Genomic DNA, 13,663 nt, shown 5'->3' with positions numbered 1-13,663 from the left:
AGGACACAGGGGCCCCATAATCCCCTATTGCCCGGGGGCCCCATGAGTTGTCAGTCCGCCCCTGCTCCTGCCATTATACCACGTGCTTTGCCTAAGGCAGGCCATAGACGGGCCGTTTATTGGACAATTTTTTGGCTGCTAAACGAAAAATTGGTCGGTCCTGTTGCCGATGCTGCCAGACATGTCCACGAAAAACGGCCATTTTTTGCGAATTTTCCAGCATGACCAATAAAAATAAATGAGATCCGCAAAAAATGGCCGACGGGCTGGCCCCACTAACGGTGTGATTATTGGCCGATTTTTCATGCAGATGAAATGACCCGTCTATGGCCTGCATTAGTGGCCAGTCGCCTATGCTACATCTAGAAGTAGCATGTCCTATATATTAAGGGCCAGTGGCCCTTTGTACTCCTAATATTGTTCCCTAGGAACCAATTGCCTGTGGGGGGAGCCCTGAATGCAGAGGCGTAACTAGAACTTTCAGGGCCCCAATGCACAAAACCATGAAGGGCCCCCCTGATCTCTGTGCTGTGCTCTTCCCTCTAGGCCTGGGGCCCTTTCCACTGGTCCCAGGGCCCTTTACGTCATCGTGGGGCCCTTTATTATGGTCCCGCAATGGGACCCTTTCACATGTTCTGCAGCAGGCCCCCTTCCTGCCATCTTGGGTAGGGTTGCCACCTTTTATTTAAGTGACACCTTTTCTTTTAGTGACACACACCAATTTTTTTTCGTAGTATACACTATACATATATTTTGATTAACCAGTTCTAATCCGGCCAATAGAAAATTGACGGCCGAGCAGGACTTTCGTTAATCTGGGTGTGCATCATATGACGTCCTCCCGGATCGTGTCCACAGCCAATGACAGATCTGTGTACTGGCCATTGCCAGTACCATGTGACCACTGTGACCAATTACAGCGGTTCACATGACAATTGTAAACAAAGGATGGCTTCTTTTCATGCCATCCATTGTATACAATTGTGCTGCTAGCTATGATTGGGCACAATGATCACATGGTACAAACTTAAAAATTTGAAAAATGGATGGAGCAGGGCTTTAAACCCTAAAAAGTCAAAGAGAAAGGAGATTAAAAGCTACTTCCGGTTCTGAGGACACCCCAGGATGCCACTTCCGGTTTTGGAAAATGCCAGTTTCCCAGCCAATTTATTGGCTGTTTAAAGCTCAAATCAACTCATTTTTCATCCCTCTGGTCGGCCAATCACAGCCCATCTTTGTCATGTGATTAGCTGTGGCCAATCACAAAAAAACCTGAATGAATTATAAATATTAGGGTAAATGCTTGCTTATAGCAATGAAATTCTTTGCTATAAGCAATTATAATGTGTAAATAAAAAAAATAAAAAAATTAATCACTTTCCCAGAGTAATACACTGTTACTATGAACATTATACTACTCTGGTCACAGTGTGTTATAAAAACAAATTGTAAAACATAAATAAAAAAAAATTTGAATAAATAAAAAAATGTAAAAATTGAAATTTTGTTTTCTGTACTGTCAACAGTCAGTGTTCCTGATCACTGCCACACCAGTTACACGATGATGCTGTGCTGTAAAACAGGTCATTTGGGGGATGTGTACTGTCCTGACATTTTTGGGCCTCAAGAAATTAGATCGGCCATCAGTGCATCAGGATTGATCAATTTTCAGATACATACGATAGTTTGTGGAGTCTATAACTTTCCTACAGACTAAATTATAAATACTTATTTGGGTTATTTTCACCAAAGACATGTAGCAGAATACATATTGGTCTAAATTTATGAAGAACAATTATTTATTTGCACATTTTTATAACAGAAACAAAAAACAAACTTATGTGTGTCGCGCTCCTCAGAATTTAATTTAATGATACCATAGTAGCTCACAAGTATACACCCCTATAAAAAACAAACTTGTTTTTTTTTCAAAATTTTCGGTCTTTTTTTTGTTTATTTAGCAAAACATTAAAACCCCAGTGGTGATTAAATACCAACAAAAGAAAGTTACAGTTGTGTGAATGAAATGATAAAACTTTTGTTTGGGTACATTGTTGCATGAGTGTACAATTGTCATTCATGGTGCGTGAGCGCTGAAAGCTGAAAATTGGCCTGGGCAGGAAGGGGGTAAAAGTACCCTGTATTAAAGTGGTTAAATAACATTTCTAATCATTATTTCAGGTACTTATATAGCACCGTCAATTTACGCAGCGCTTTACATATATATTGTACATTCACATCAGTTCCTAACCCTCAAGGGGTGTACAATCTAAGGTCCCTAACTCACATTCATACATACACATACAAGGGCCAATTTAGACAGCAGCCAATTAACCTACCAGCATGTCTTTGGAGTGTGGGAGGAAACTGGAGTACCCAGAGGAAACACACACAGGCACAGGGAGAACATGCAAACTCCAGGCAGGTGGTGCTGTGGCTGGGATTTGAACCAACAACCCGAGTACTGCCAGGTGGAAGTGCTAACCCTTTAGCCACTGTGCTGGCGGCTAGTAATAACTCGATGTAAGAGGGTATTGTTTCTTCCACTGATGCCAATGCAGGGGGGCATTCTTTCTCCCACTAACCACCAATTTAAAGGGAAATTCATTGCTCACTGACCACCAATGTAAGGGTTATTCTGGCTTCTAATGCCCACCAATAAAATGACCCCTAAAGTAACAGGGGGCATTCTCCCTTCTACCTACTCAAAAGATATGGGTCATTCTTTCTCCTACTATAGGGGGACATGCTTCTTTCCATAGATGACCAATGTAAGGTGATATTCCTACTAACACTGACCACCAATGTAAGGGGAATTCCTCTCAATGATTATCAGTATAAGGGAACTTCTTTCTCCCACTGGCTACCAATGTAAGGAAACATTCTTCCACTCACGGATAACCAATTAAAGAGAAGATTCTTCCATCAACTGGCCACCAATGTAAAGGAACATTCTTTCCCTCTGACTACCAATGAAATAGAACAAAGTTTCTCAACCAAGGTTCTGAGGAATCCTAGAATTCCTCCAGAGGTTGCTAGGGGTTCCTTGAGCAATTTCTGCTTCTCAAATAACTTCCCAGTGACACCATTGCAGAGGTGTCTCTAGGGTTGGTGTCACCCGGTGTGACAACACGTGGTTTCACTCCTCCAGAGAGGAAGGAGCGGTGCAGCGATAAAATTAGTATCCCGTGAAGATATGTATCCCCTGAAGCAACTGCGCATGTGGCAGTTTCAGGCTGATCTTCAACTTTAGCACAGAGCTGCCACAGTTAATCCCTTACAGGCTGCAAAGTGCTGAAGCTGATCCCATGGATCACTATGGGTTGCAAGATCAGTTAACCCCCTATAGGTTGAACCTATGTGCTAAAGTCAGAGATTGGCGATCGGCTCCATCAGCCTGAAACCAGAACATGCGCAGTTGCTTCAGGGGATACATATCTTCACAGGATACTCATTTTGCCGCTACACCGGGGGGCAGCTCTCACTGTACCGGGAATCCCCAATAACTGGCCAGGACCTTCACAGAGTCCAGAAGCTCTGCTGGCATCCTGCTCCTGCACCCCCTGTGATGGTGTCACCCGGTGCGGCCTGCACCCCCCTAGGGACGCCACTGCACCATTGATCTTTTTAGCCATCAATAAGGGGGTCATTCTTCCCAATGACCACAAGTGTAAGGAGCATTCTTCCCACCGACCATCACACTAATGTATCATGAGTTGCAGACATAGTAATTTTTAGCAGGGGTTCCCTGAGACTGGAACATTATTTCAAGTGTTCCTTCGTGTTGAAAAGGTTGAGAAAGGCTGTAATAAAGCCACCTTTTACTGATAAGGTTTGACTCAAAACAATAAACTCTTTTTGGTGGAGACTTTATCTTAGAAGTTGTAATTAGGGAGAGCGATTGCAGTGAAAAAAAAAGATTAACCTACAGGAAATTACTACAAATCCGCCATTGTAACATCATCATGAAAATATGGTACAGCAAGCATGGAAGAATGTAAAAATGACTTTAAAAGTAAACATTAAAAAATATAGCACATTGAAAATATACTATACGTTCCCTGAAATGTGTATATTGATAGCCTAATTCATATGTTGAAGATCAGAAAAAAAAGGCAGTAGGACAAAGGGAACTAGTGTATTGTTTCCAAGAAATTGTCCCACATGCTACCAGCTCAGCAGAAAAACTAGTTTGCATCAACCACCCGAAGTATATGTACAATGCCATGTACAATACAGCCCAGTCCTCAGAATCTCCAATGGAAGATCATTCAGTTGCTCCAACGTGAAATTGGTAGCTAACCAATTCTCCTGGTCTTGCAGCTCTAGGTTCTGAGTTCAGTTTCCACCACCAACTCTATCGGAGGTATTGCATTCTCCCTTTATCTTTTTGAGAAAGTGTTAGATAGCGTTGGACCCCAATATACTGTATTCAGGGGCGTCCCTAGGGTTGGTGTTACCCGGTGCGATAACACTTGGTGACATCCCCTCCGACGATCCCCGCAGAATGGATCGGATCTGCGGATTTAGCATAATGGATCGGACTCCGATCCATTATGCTTCCCAATCCGCAGATCCGATCCATCCTGCAGGGATCGTCGGCATGCAACCTATATGGGGTGACACTGGACCTGCTCCGCGAAAAGGTAAGTTGTAAAGAAAGCCGACGATCCACGCAGGATGGATGGGATCTGCGGATTGAGCATAATGGATCGGACACTGATCCATTATGCTTCCCAATCCGCAGATCCCATCCATCCTGCGGGCATCGTCGGCATGCAACCTACACGGGGTGACACTGGACCTGCTCCGCGAAAAGGTAAGTTGTAAAGAAAGCCAACGATCCCCGCAGGATGGATCCGGTCCATCCTGCGGGGATTGTCGGCTTGCTTTACAACTTATCTTTTCGTGCAGCGGGTCCGGTGTCACCCCGTGCAGTAGGTGTCACCCCGTGCAGCGCGCACCCCCCGCACCTGCCTTGGAATGTCACTGACTGTATTCAATTCATATGTTTTTGAAACAGAGGCAACTCTGTAGAGACCAATAGACTTCAGAACACTAGCAATACATGCCATACCATAATACACATACCATGGTCAGGGGAAGATAGCTCAATGAGAGGAGTCAAAATTCCCAATAATCTTTTTAGTCAAATTAGTATCAATTAAGTAGCCAATGAATTTTTGGTGTTGGCCCCCCTCCAATGCAACACTTCATAGAAACCAATCAGCTTGCAGGTTTTATTGTCAACGCTTAAATGAACAAGCTGAGGTTAGAAGCTGATTGGCTTTCATGCACCAGATTCTGAGTGCACCATTTTTAGTAAATCTCCCCAAAAATGTTGTTTCATCTATTTTTGAAGATTTACTACCATGATGAAAAAACATTCTACAATCTTCCATTCACCCTGGCCTCACTGTGTGAGAACAAAGTGTAAGCTCCTGTTATGCAGACAATTACATCAGTGGTTCAATAATCTCTGCAAAGTGCCCAGGGGCAGACTGACAACTCATGGGGCCCCCGGGCAACAGGGGATCATGGGGGGGGATCATGGGGCCCCCTACTGACCACTACTTTCCAAATGGTCAGTCCACCCCTGAAAGTGCTGCAGCAAAAGTGTCAGAGTAAAACAAACAAGCCACCATGTTAATAAAGGATAAAAAAAACTTTTATTTTACTAATATTCAGCAACAGTCCTCTGTTCAGTGCATGGTGATCTCTTCCTCCTACAAGAAAAAAAGTATACAAATTTGGGTCAATTTGTAACGTATTCCTAAATGCTCACCCTGATTTTTTACAACATTCCTAAGAAGCAAGACTATGTTGTCTAATTTCTAATACTGCATTGAATTGTAGTTGACTCTGATAGTTTAAAATTTAATATGCAGATGGGGGAAAGTCAGCTGATAAAGCTGGTTTGCTCGTAGTGGAAATCTAATTTTACTAATTAGCCAGCTGATCCACCTTGTTTTCAATTTTTTCAAATAAAAACATGTGTGCGCTTAGTTTAGGTTCACACCTTAGCATTTTGCAGTGCATTTTACATTTTGCAGAAACGCACTACAGTCCAATTAACATGATTTCCTATGGGACACATTCACATCTCCGCATTTTCACCCCGTGCATTTTTTGGAAAGACTCAAGGACTTTTTTTAAACGCAAAACATTGCATTTTGGTTCAATAGACTTCAATGGAGAAGCTGCAGAAATGCATGTATTGCATTTTTTGATGCGTTTTATGTTTTGATCTGCCCAGTAACAAGTTGGGAAATAACCCAAAATGCATACAAAAATGCACCACAAAAAGCACTGCAGAAACGGATGAAAAGCAAACTGCATAGGTGTGAGCCTAGCCCTAAAGTGATTGTAAAGGCTGAAAGTTTTTTTTTAACTTCATGAATTGGAGGCATGAAGGTAGAAAATCTTCTGTGTGCTGCTCCCACCACAGCCCCCATAATACTCACCCGAGCCCCCTTTTTATCCAGGGATGTGCATGGCAGCCTCAGCTGTCACGGGTCTCTCTCTCCTCATTGGCTAACCCATATGGAAGAAAAATATATTTTAAAAATATTCTTCCCAAATATATTGACATATATTTGAAATGCTACAATTTTGGCCATATTCAATACATTTATATATATATATATATATACATACACACACACATACATATACACACACACATATACACACACACACACACATACATACACATACACACACACACACATACATACATACATACATATACACACACACACACACACATACACATACACACACACATATACATACATATACACACACACACACATACATACATATACACACACATATATACACACACATACACACACACACATACATATACACACACATATACATATACACACACACACATATACACACACACACATACATATACACAGACACACACTGCATGTTGAAATGTGTTTTTTATAGATTACATAATATATTTAAAATATTTTTTTACATTTTTTTATAAATATATTCTTCAGAATTTTTTTTAACATATAAAAGAGTCATTTTAACATATATTTTTACATACATTTGTAAATGCATTCCAAAAATGTAGATTTTTATTTTCAAAGACATACAGTATACTGTATTTGAAATGTATTTTTAAAAATATTTTTCATATATTTTGGACTAAAAACACATTTCAACATGCAATATATATATATATATATATATATATATATATATATATATATATATATATATATATATATATATATATATATATATATCTCAAAATATATTGAATATGGCCAAAATTGTAGCATTTCAAATATGTCAATATATTTAAGAATATTTTTAAAATATATTTCAAATATATTTTTCTTCCATTGGCTCCCACTGCTGTCAATCACAGCCAATAAGGAGAGAGCAGGGATGGAGCCAAGCGGTGACCGTGTCTTATGGATGCATAGAGTGAAGCACGGGAGCAAGCACGGAGCAGTGCCCCCATAGGAAGCAGCTTGCTATTGGGTGCACTGGTCAAGGGGGAGGAGCCAGGATAGCTAGAGGGGGACCCGAGAAGAAGAGGATCAGGACTGCTCTCTGCAAAACCACTACACAGAGCAGGTAAGTATAATTTTCTTTAAAATAAACGAACCTTTACTATCACTTTATAGCTCAAAGACTGCACTGTCACTGACAGCTGCAGATCACAGAGTAAGCACCAATCACTGTGGTTTCCAATCATGTTGATCCCCATGGTCCCTATAACAGCCATTCATGCTTATCATATACAGCCCAGGAGGTTTGTTTACAAACAAACCTCTGCAGCCTGCAGAATGAGCTGTGCATCTTTCTCTGTGCTCTTGGTTTGCACAAATATAAGGCTCCATTCATACAGATTCACAACATTCTGCCTGCGATTTGAAAACACTCTGTAAAAATATAAAAACGCATATTCAAGTGTTTAGGTGACATTCACTTCAATGACACCTGAAAATGCGTGGCGTTTTTGCTGTGTTTGCAGAACAAAAGCGTTGCGATCGAGCAAGCAAAATCGCTGAACGTGCGGTGCCCAAAAACCGTTCTGGAACTTTTTTAGCGTCGCACAATTTTGTTTGCACGATCGCGGTGCATTTATCGCACGAAAAAATGCGCTGCAACCGTGGCAAAAATGTTCCACGATTTCAGGTGCCATTGAAATGGATGGCACCTGAACACACGAATGTGCGTTTTGACAGTGCATTTTTAAATCGTAGGCAGAATCACGGTGAAAGGAAATAGAATCCTTTTGGGCCAAAAAAAAAAAAAAATGCAAACATTTACCCCCGGTTCACATATATGTGGCCGTGCAGTCTGCGTTTTGCGTGGGCACGAGAGCCCATTCATTTGAATGGACTCCCGTGGCCCGGGACATGCAGGGAAGAAGTCCTTGCACTTCTTCGAAAAACGCAGCCCACAGGGGAACCTCGGTTCCCAGTACGGTTGCGTTTTCCAATGCGGGCGGCGTGCCATTATAACTAATAGCACCCGCCCACGGGTCCCCATTCCTCTGTGCGGGTGGTGCAGCTGCACGGATTTTCATGCAGATCCACAACGGCACCACCTGAACCTAGCCTTAGGGAGGCTAATTGGTCACAGAGCTACAGACACTGATAAATTTGGTTTTGGCATCCAGATTCCAGACATCAATGATCTCCAGACATCGAAAGCTTACTGCATACCCCAAGCCAGGGGCGGACTGACCATTTGGAAACTCGGGCACTGCCCGAGGACCCGGGGTCAGTAGGGGGCCCCATGAGATGCCCCTGGTACCTTTTTAATAGGCTTTAAGTTTGGGCAAGGACACAGGGGCCCCATGAGTTGTCAGTCCGCCCCTGCCCCAAGCCCTTCTGTGAGACCACCTTTTGTCTAGATGGTCAGCTGCTTTTAGTCCATGTCCATGACTGCACTGTCCACAATATTCTGAAGACGTCTTATTTAGCCCTCATGTACACGGGACGTTATTACAGCGGCTGTTTTTGGCTTTTGACGTTTTTTTCTACAGCCAGTAACCCCCCAGCATGTTATCCTATGTGTCCATACACACATAGACTGGAATCAATGTTTTTTGGCTGGAAAAAAACCCCCAGGACTAGAGGTTTTCTAGAGGAGATTTTTAAGCTGTAAAAACGCTCCAACGCTGAAAAATGCGGCAAAACACCACAAACCGGTGTTTTTGGACCAAAAAAAATGTTTTTCTTTGGTCAAAAAAACCGACAATAAAACGTAAATGCGGAAAAACACAGCTAATCGCGGCAAAACACAGCTAAGCCCTAATGCAAAAACGCTGAAAAACTCACATTTGTAACGTGACTTTACACAGCTAACGTTACCAGCGTTATCAAAATGTCAAGCGTGCATGAGGGCTAAAAATGCTCTAACGCTGAAAAACGCAGTAACACGCAGTAAAACACTGCAAACCGGCGTTTTTGGACTTTTTTTGACCTAAGAAAAATATATTTTTAAAAAAAAAAAACGCAAAAAACACAAACGCGGAAAAACACTGCTAAACGTTAATGCAAAGACTAAGAAAAAAGCTGAAATGCTCACGTTTTTAATGTGACTTTAAACCGCTAAAATTACCGGAAATCTCAAAACGTCAGGTGTGCACGAGGGCTAAAAACACTCTAACACTGAAAAACGCGGTAATACAATGCAAACTGTCGTTTTTGGACTTTTTTTTGCCCCCTCCCAAATTTTTTTTTGTTTGGTAAATAAAAAACCGCAAAAAAAGGTGAATGCGGAAAAACTCTGCTAATTGCGGGGAAAAGCCGCTAAACGCTAATGCAAAAATGTTTAAAAACCCCAGGTTTTTAATGTGACTTTACACAGCTATCGTTACCAGCGTTATCAAAATGTCAAGTGTGCATGAGGGCTAAAAACGTTCTAACGCTGAAAAACGCAGTAACGCAGTAAAACACTGCAAACCGGCGTTTTTGGACTTTTTTCTGACCCAAGAAAAATACTTTTTGGTGAAAACCCCCCCCCGCTAAAAAACGCAAACGCAGAAAAACGCTGCTAATTGCAGGAAAACGCCACTAAATGCTAATGCAAAAACACTAAAAAAAGCTGAAAAACTAAAAAATTTTTAAACGTGACTTTATACAGCTAACGTTACCAGCGTTATCAAAACATCAAATGTGCATGAGGGCTAAAAATGCTCTAACGCTGAAAAACGCAGTAAAACACAGTAAACAACACTACAAACCGGCGTTTTTGGACTTTTTTGACCCAAGATAAATATTTGTTCTTTGGTAAACAAAAAAAACGCAAACGCGGAAAAACACTGCTAAACGCTAATGCAAAAACACTAAAAAAAGTTGAAGAGCTCACGTTTTTAACGTGACTTTAAACAGCTAACATTACCAGAAATATCAAAACGTCAGGTGTGCACGAGGGCTAAAAACGCTCTAACACTGAAAAACACAGTAAAACACTGCAAATCAGCGGTTTTGTACTTTTTTTGACCCCTGACAATTTTTTTTTTGCTAAATAAAAAACCGCTAAAAAATGCAAATGCGGAGAAACGCTGCTAATCGCGGGAAAAACGCTAATGCAAAAATGTTTAAAAAAGCTGAAAACCTCAGGTTTTTAACGTGACTTTACACAGCTAACGTTCTCAGCCAGGGGCGGACTGACAACTCATGGGGCCCCCGTGCAATAGGGGATCATGGGGCCCCTGTGTCCTTGCCCACACTCAAAGCACATCCAAAAAAACCTATAAAAAGGTACCAGGAGCATTTCATGGGGCCCCCTACTGACCCCGGGCCCTCGAGCAGTGCCCGAGTGCTGGAATGGTCAGTCCACCCATTCCCAGCGTTATGAAAATGTCCCGTGTGAATGAGGACCTATACTAAAAGTGATGCCGGCCAGCTCTGGGCTACCTACCTCTAAGCTGTGGAGAGGATCTTTGAAATCTTCTGGAAAGTCTGGAAGAGGCATCCGGAAACCAGCCTTACTCTTCAGCCAGTAAGTCCTCTGCTTCCCCTTCCCCTGGGAAACAAATCGGGATCTCATTACTTTTCCTTTGAGCTTGCTTCAGCTCACCTAAAGCTGTCACTTGGATACATATTTGTGAATAAGAACTTTTTTTTTTTTTAGTTTGGAATAAAGTGTGGAAGGATAAGAACTAGGGATGAGATTTGGTTTGGTCCAAACCTATGTTTGGTCAAAGTCGTAAAGAGATTGTCATTCCCCGCCCTACAGCTGCATATACGCAAGGAGGGGGAACTTGTGACATCATTGATCTGATGTTGCCATACTAGGCTAATGATGTTGACATAAACCACTTCAGCTCCAGAAGGTTTTATCTCCTTCGTGACCAGTTTTTTGCTATTCAGCACTGTGCTACTTCAACTGGCAATTGTTCGGTCATGCAACACTGTACCCCAATGAAATTTATAGCATTTTTTTCACACAAATAAATCGTTCCTTGGTAAAATTTGATCACCACTGGGTTTTTATTTTATAAATTAAAAAATGACTGAAAATTTTGAAAAAAAACACAATATTTTTTTACTTTCTGCTATAAAACATATCCAAAAAAAAAATTCTTCATAAATTTGGGCCAAAATGTCTAAACCGCTGGCAACAAAAGTGAGTACACCCCTAAGTGACAATGTCCAAATTGGGCCCAAAGTGTCAATATTTTGTGTGGCCGCCATTATTTTCCAGTACCGCCTTAACCCTCTTGGGCATAGAGGTCCCCAGAGCTTCACAGGTTGTCACTGGAGTCCTCTTCCACTCCTCCATGACGACATCACAGAGCTGGTGGATGTTAGAGACCTTGCGCTCCTCCACCTTCCGTTTGAGGATGCCCCACAGATGCTCAATACTTGGCCAGTCCATCACCTTTACCCTCAGCTTCTTTAGCAAGGCAGTGGTTGTCTTGAAGGTGTGTTTTGGGTCGTTATGTTAGAATACTGCCCTGTGGCCCAGTCTCCCAAGGGAGGTGATCATGTTCTGCTTCAGTATGTCACAGTACATGTTGGCATTCATGGTTCCCTCAATGAACTGTAGCTCCCCAGTGCCGGCAGCACTCATGCAGCCCCAGACCATGACACTCCCACCACCATGCTTGACTGTAGGCAAGACACTTGTCTTTGTACTCCTCACCTGGTTGCCGCCACACACGCTTGACACCATCTGAGCCAAATCAGTTTATTTTGGTGTCATCAGACCACAGGAAATGGTTCCAGTAATCCATGTCCTTAGTCTGCTTGTCTTCAGCAAACTGTTTGCGGGCTTTCTTGTGCATCATCTGTAGAAGAGGCTTCCTTCTGGGATGACAGCCATGCAGACCAATTTGATTCAATGTGCGACGTATGGTCTGAGCACTGACAGGCTGACCCCCCCACCCCTTCAACCTCTGTAGCAATGCTGGCAGCACTCATACGTCTATTTCCCAAAGACAACTTCTGGATATGACGCTGAGCACGTGCACTCAACTTCTTTGGTTGACCATGGCGAGGCCTGTTCTGAGTGGAACTTGTCCTGTTAAACCGTTGTATGGTCTTGGCCACCATGCTGCAGCTCAGTTTCAGGGTCTTGGCAATCTTCTTATAGCCTAGGCCATCTTTATGTAGAGCAACAATTCTTTTTTTCAGATCCTCAGAGAGTTCTTTGCCATGAGGTGCCATGTTGAACTTCCAGTGACCAGCATGAGAGACTGAGAGCGATAACACCAAATGTAACACACCTGCTCCCCATTCACACCTGAGACCTTGTAACACTAACGAGTCGCATGACACCGGGGAGGGAAAATGGCTAATTGGGTCCAATTTGGACCTTGTCACTTAGGGGTGGACTCACTTTTGTTGCCAGCGGTTTAGACATTAATGGCTGTGTGTTGAGTTATTTTGAGGGGACAGCAAATTTACATGTTATACAAGCTGTACACTCACTACGTCACATTGTAGCAAAGTGTCATTTCTTCAGTGTTGTCACATGAAAAGATAGAATCAAATATTTACAAAAATGTGAGGGGGGGGGACTCACTTCTGGGAGATACTGTATACATGGGGTGGTCTGCAGGTGGTTAATGTGGCCATTTTGGGTCAATAATGTCACAAGCAACTGATTGGGTTGGCACTGAGAGCTTCCTCTCATGGCTGACCAAACCCAAGCTCATCCCTGGTTCAAACACGTTACTGGAATGTATTAGGCTGATTTCAGGCCTGTTCACACCAACTGTGGTGTGGGAAATATGCGTTTTCCCACACCGCATAGGAACACGTTGCACTCAGGGGCGTATCTACCACAAGGCAAACAAGGCATTTGCCTAGGGTGGCATTTTTCAAGGGGACATTAGCATTTTTTAGGGGGGCAGCGCCACCACCCGAAAGAAGGGATGGAGGAAGGGACACATGCAGCATGGGGAGCAGGTGGGATCTGAGAGAGGTTGTGGGCTGCTTGATGGTGAATGCAGAGCCTGACTCTCATTCCCGGGATGTCTGGTGGTGGGGGGCAGGAGCGGACTGACAACTCATGGGGTTTCCCGGGCAATAGGGATCATGGGGCCCCTGTGTCCTTGCCCAAACTCAAAACAGCTAATGACAAAGGTACCAGGGGCATCTCATGGGGCCCCCTACTGACCCTGGGCCCTCGGGAAGTACCCGAGTTTCCAAATGGTCAGTCTGCC

At 42.8% G+C, this 13,663-nt stretch overlaps 1 protein-coding gene across 1 annotated transcript in view; it reads right to left on the bottom strand.

The window, feature by feature from the left end:
- Positions 1 to 5,650: 5,650 nt before the first annotated feature.
- LOC149446098 (guanylate cyclase 2G-like) overlaps positions 5,651 to 13,663 on the bottom strand; it is an 84,415-nt gene continuing 76,402 nt past the window's right edge. The window contains exons 21-22 of the mRNA XM_089653028.1: positions 10,912 to 11,016; positions 5,651 to 5,726 (exon numbers count right to left, since the gene is read on the bottom strand). Coding sequence (XP_089509154.1) covers positions 5,703 to 5,726; positions 10,912 to 11,016 — 129 coding nt within the window. The 3' untranslated portion in view covers positions 5,651 to 5,702. The remainder of the gene's footprint in view (positions 5,727 to 10,911; positions 11,017 to 13,663) is intronic.

Source organism: Staurois parvus, unplaced genomic scaffold, assembly GCF_062004578.1.
Source record: "Staurois parvus isolate SC_StPar_1 unplaced genomic scaffold, SC_StPar_1.0 ptg000697l, whole genome shotgun sequence".
In the NCBI taxonomy this organism is placed as follows: Eukaryota; Metazoa; Chordata; class Amphibia; order Anura; family Ranidae; genus Staurois; species Staurois parvus.
This window is presented reverse-complemented; position numbering and strand designations above follow the sequence as displayed.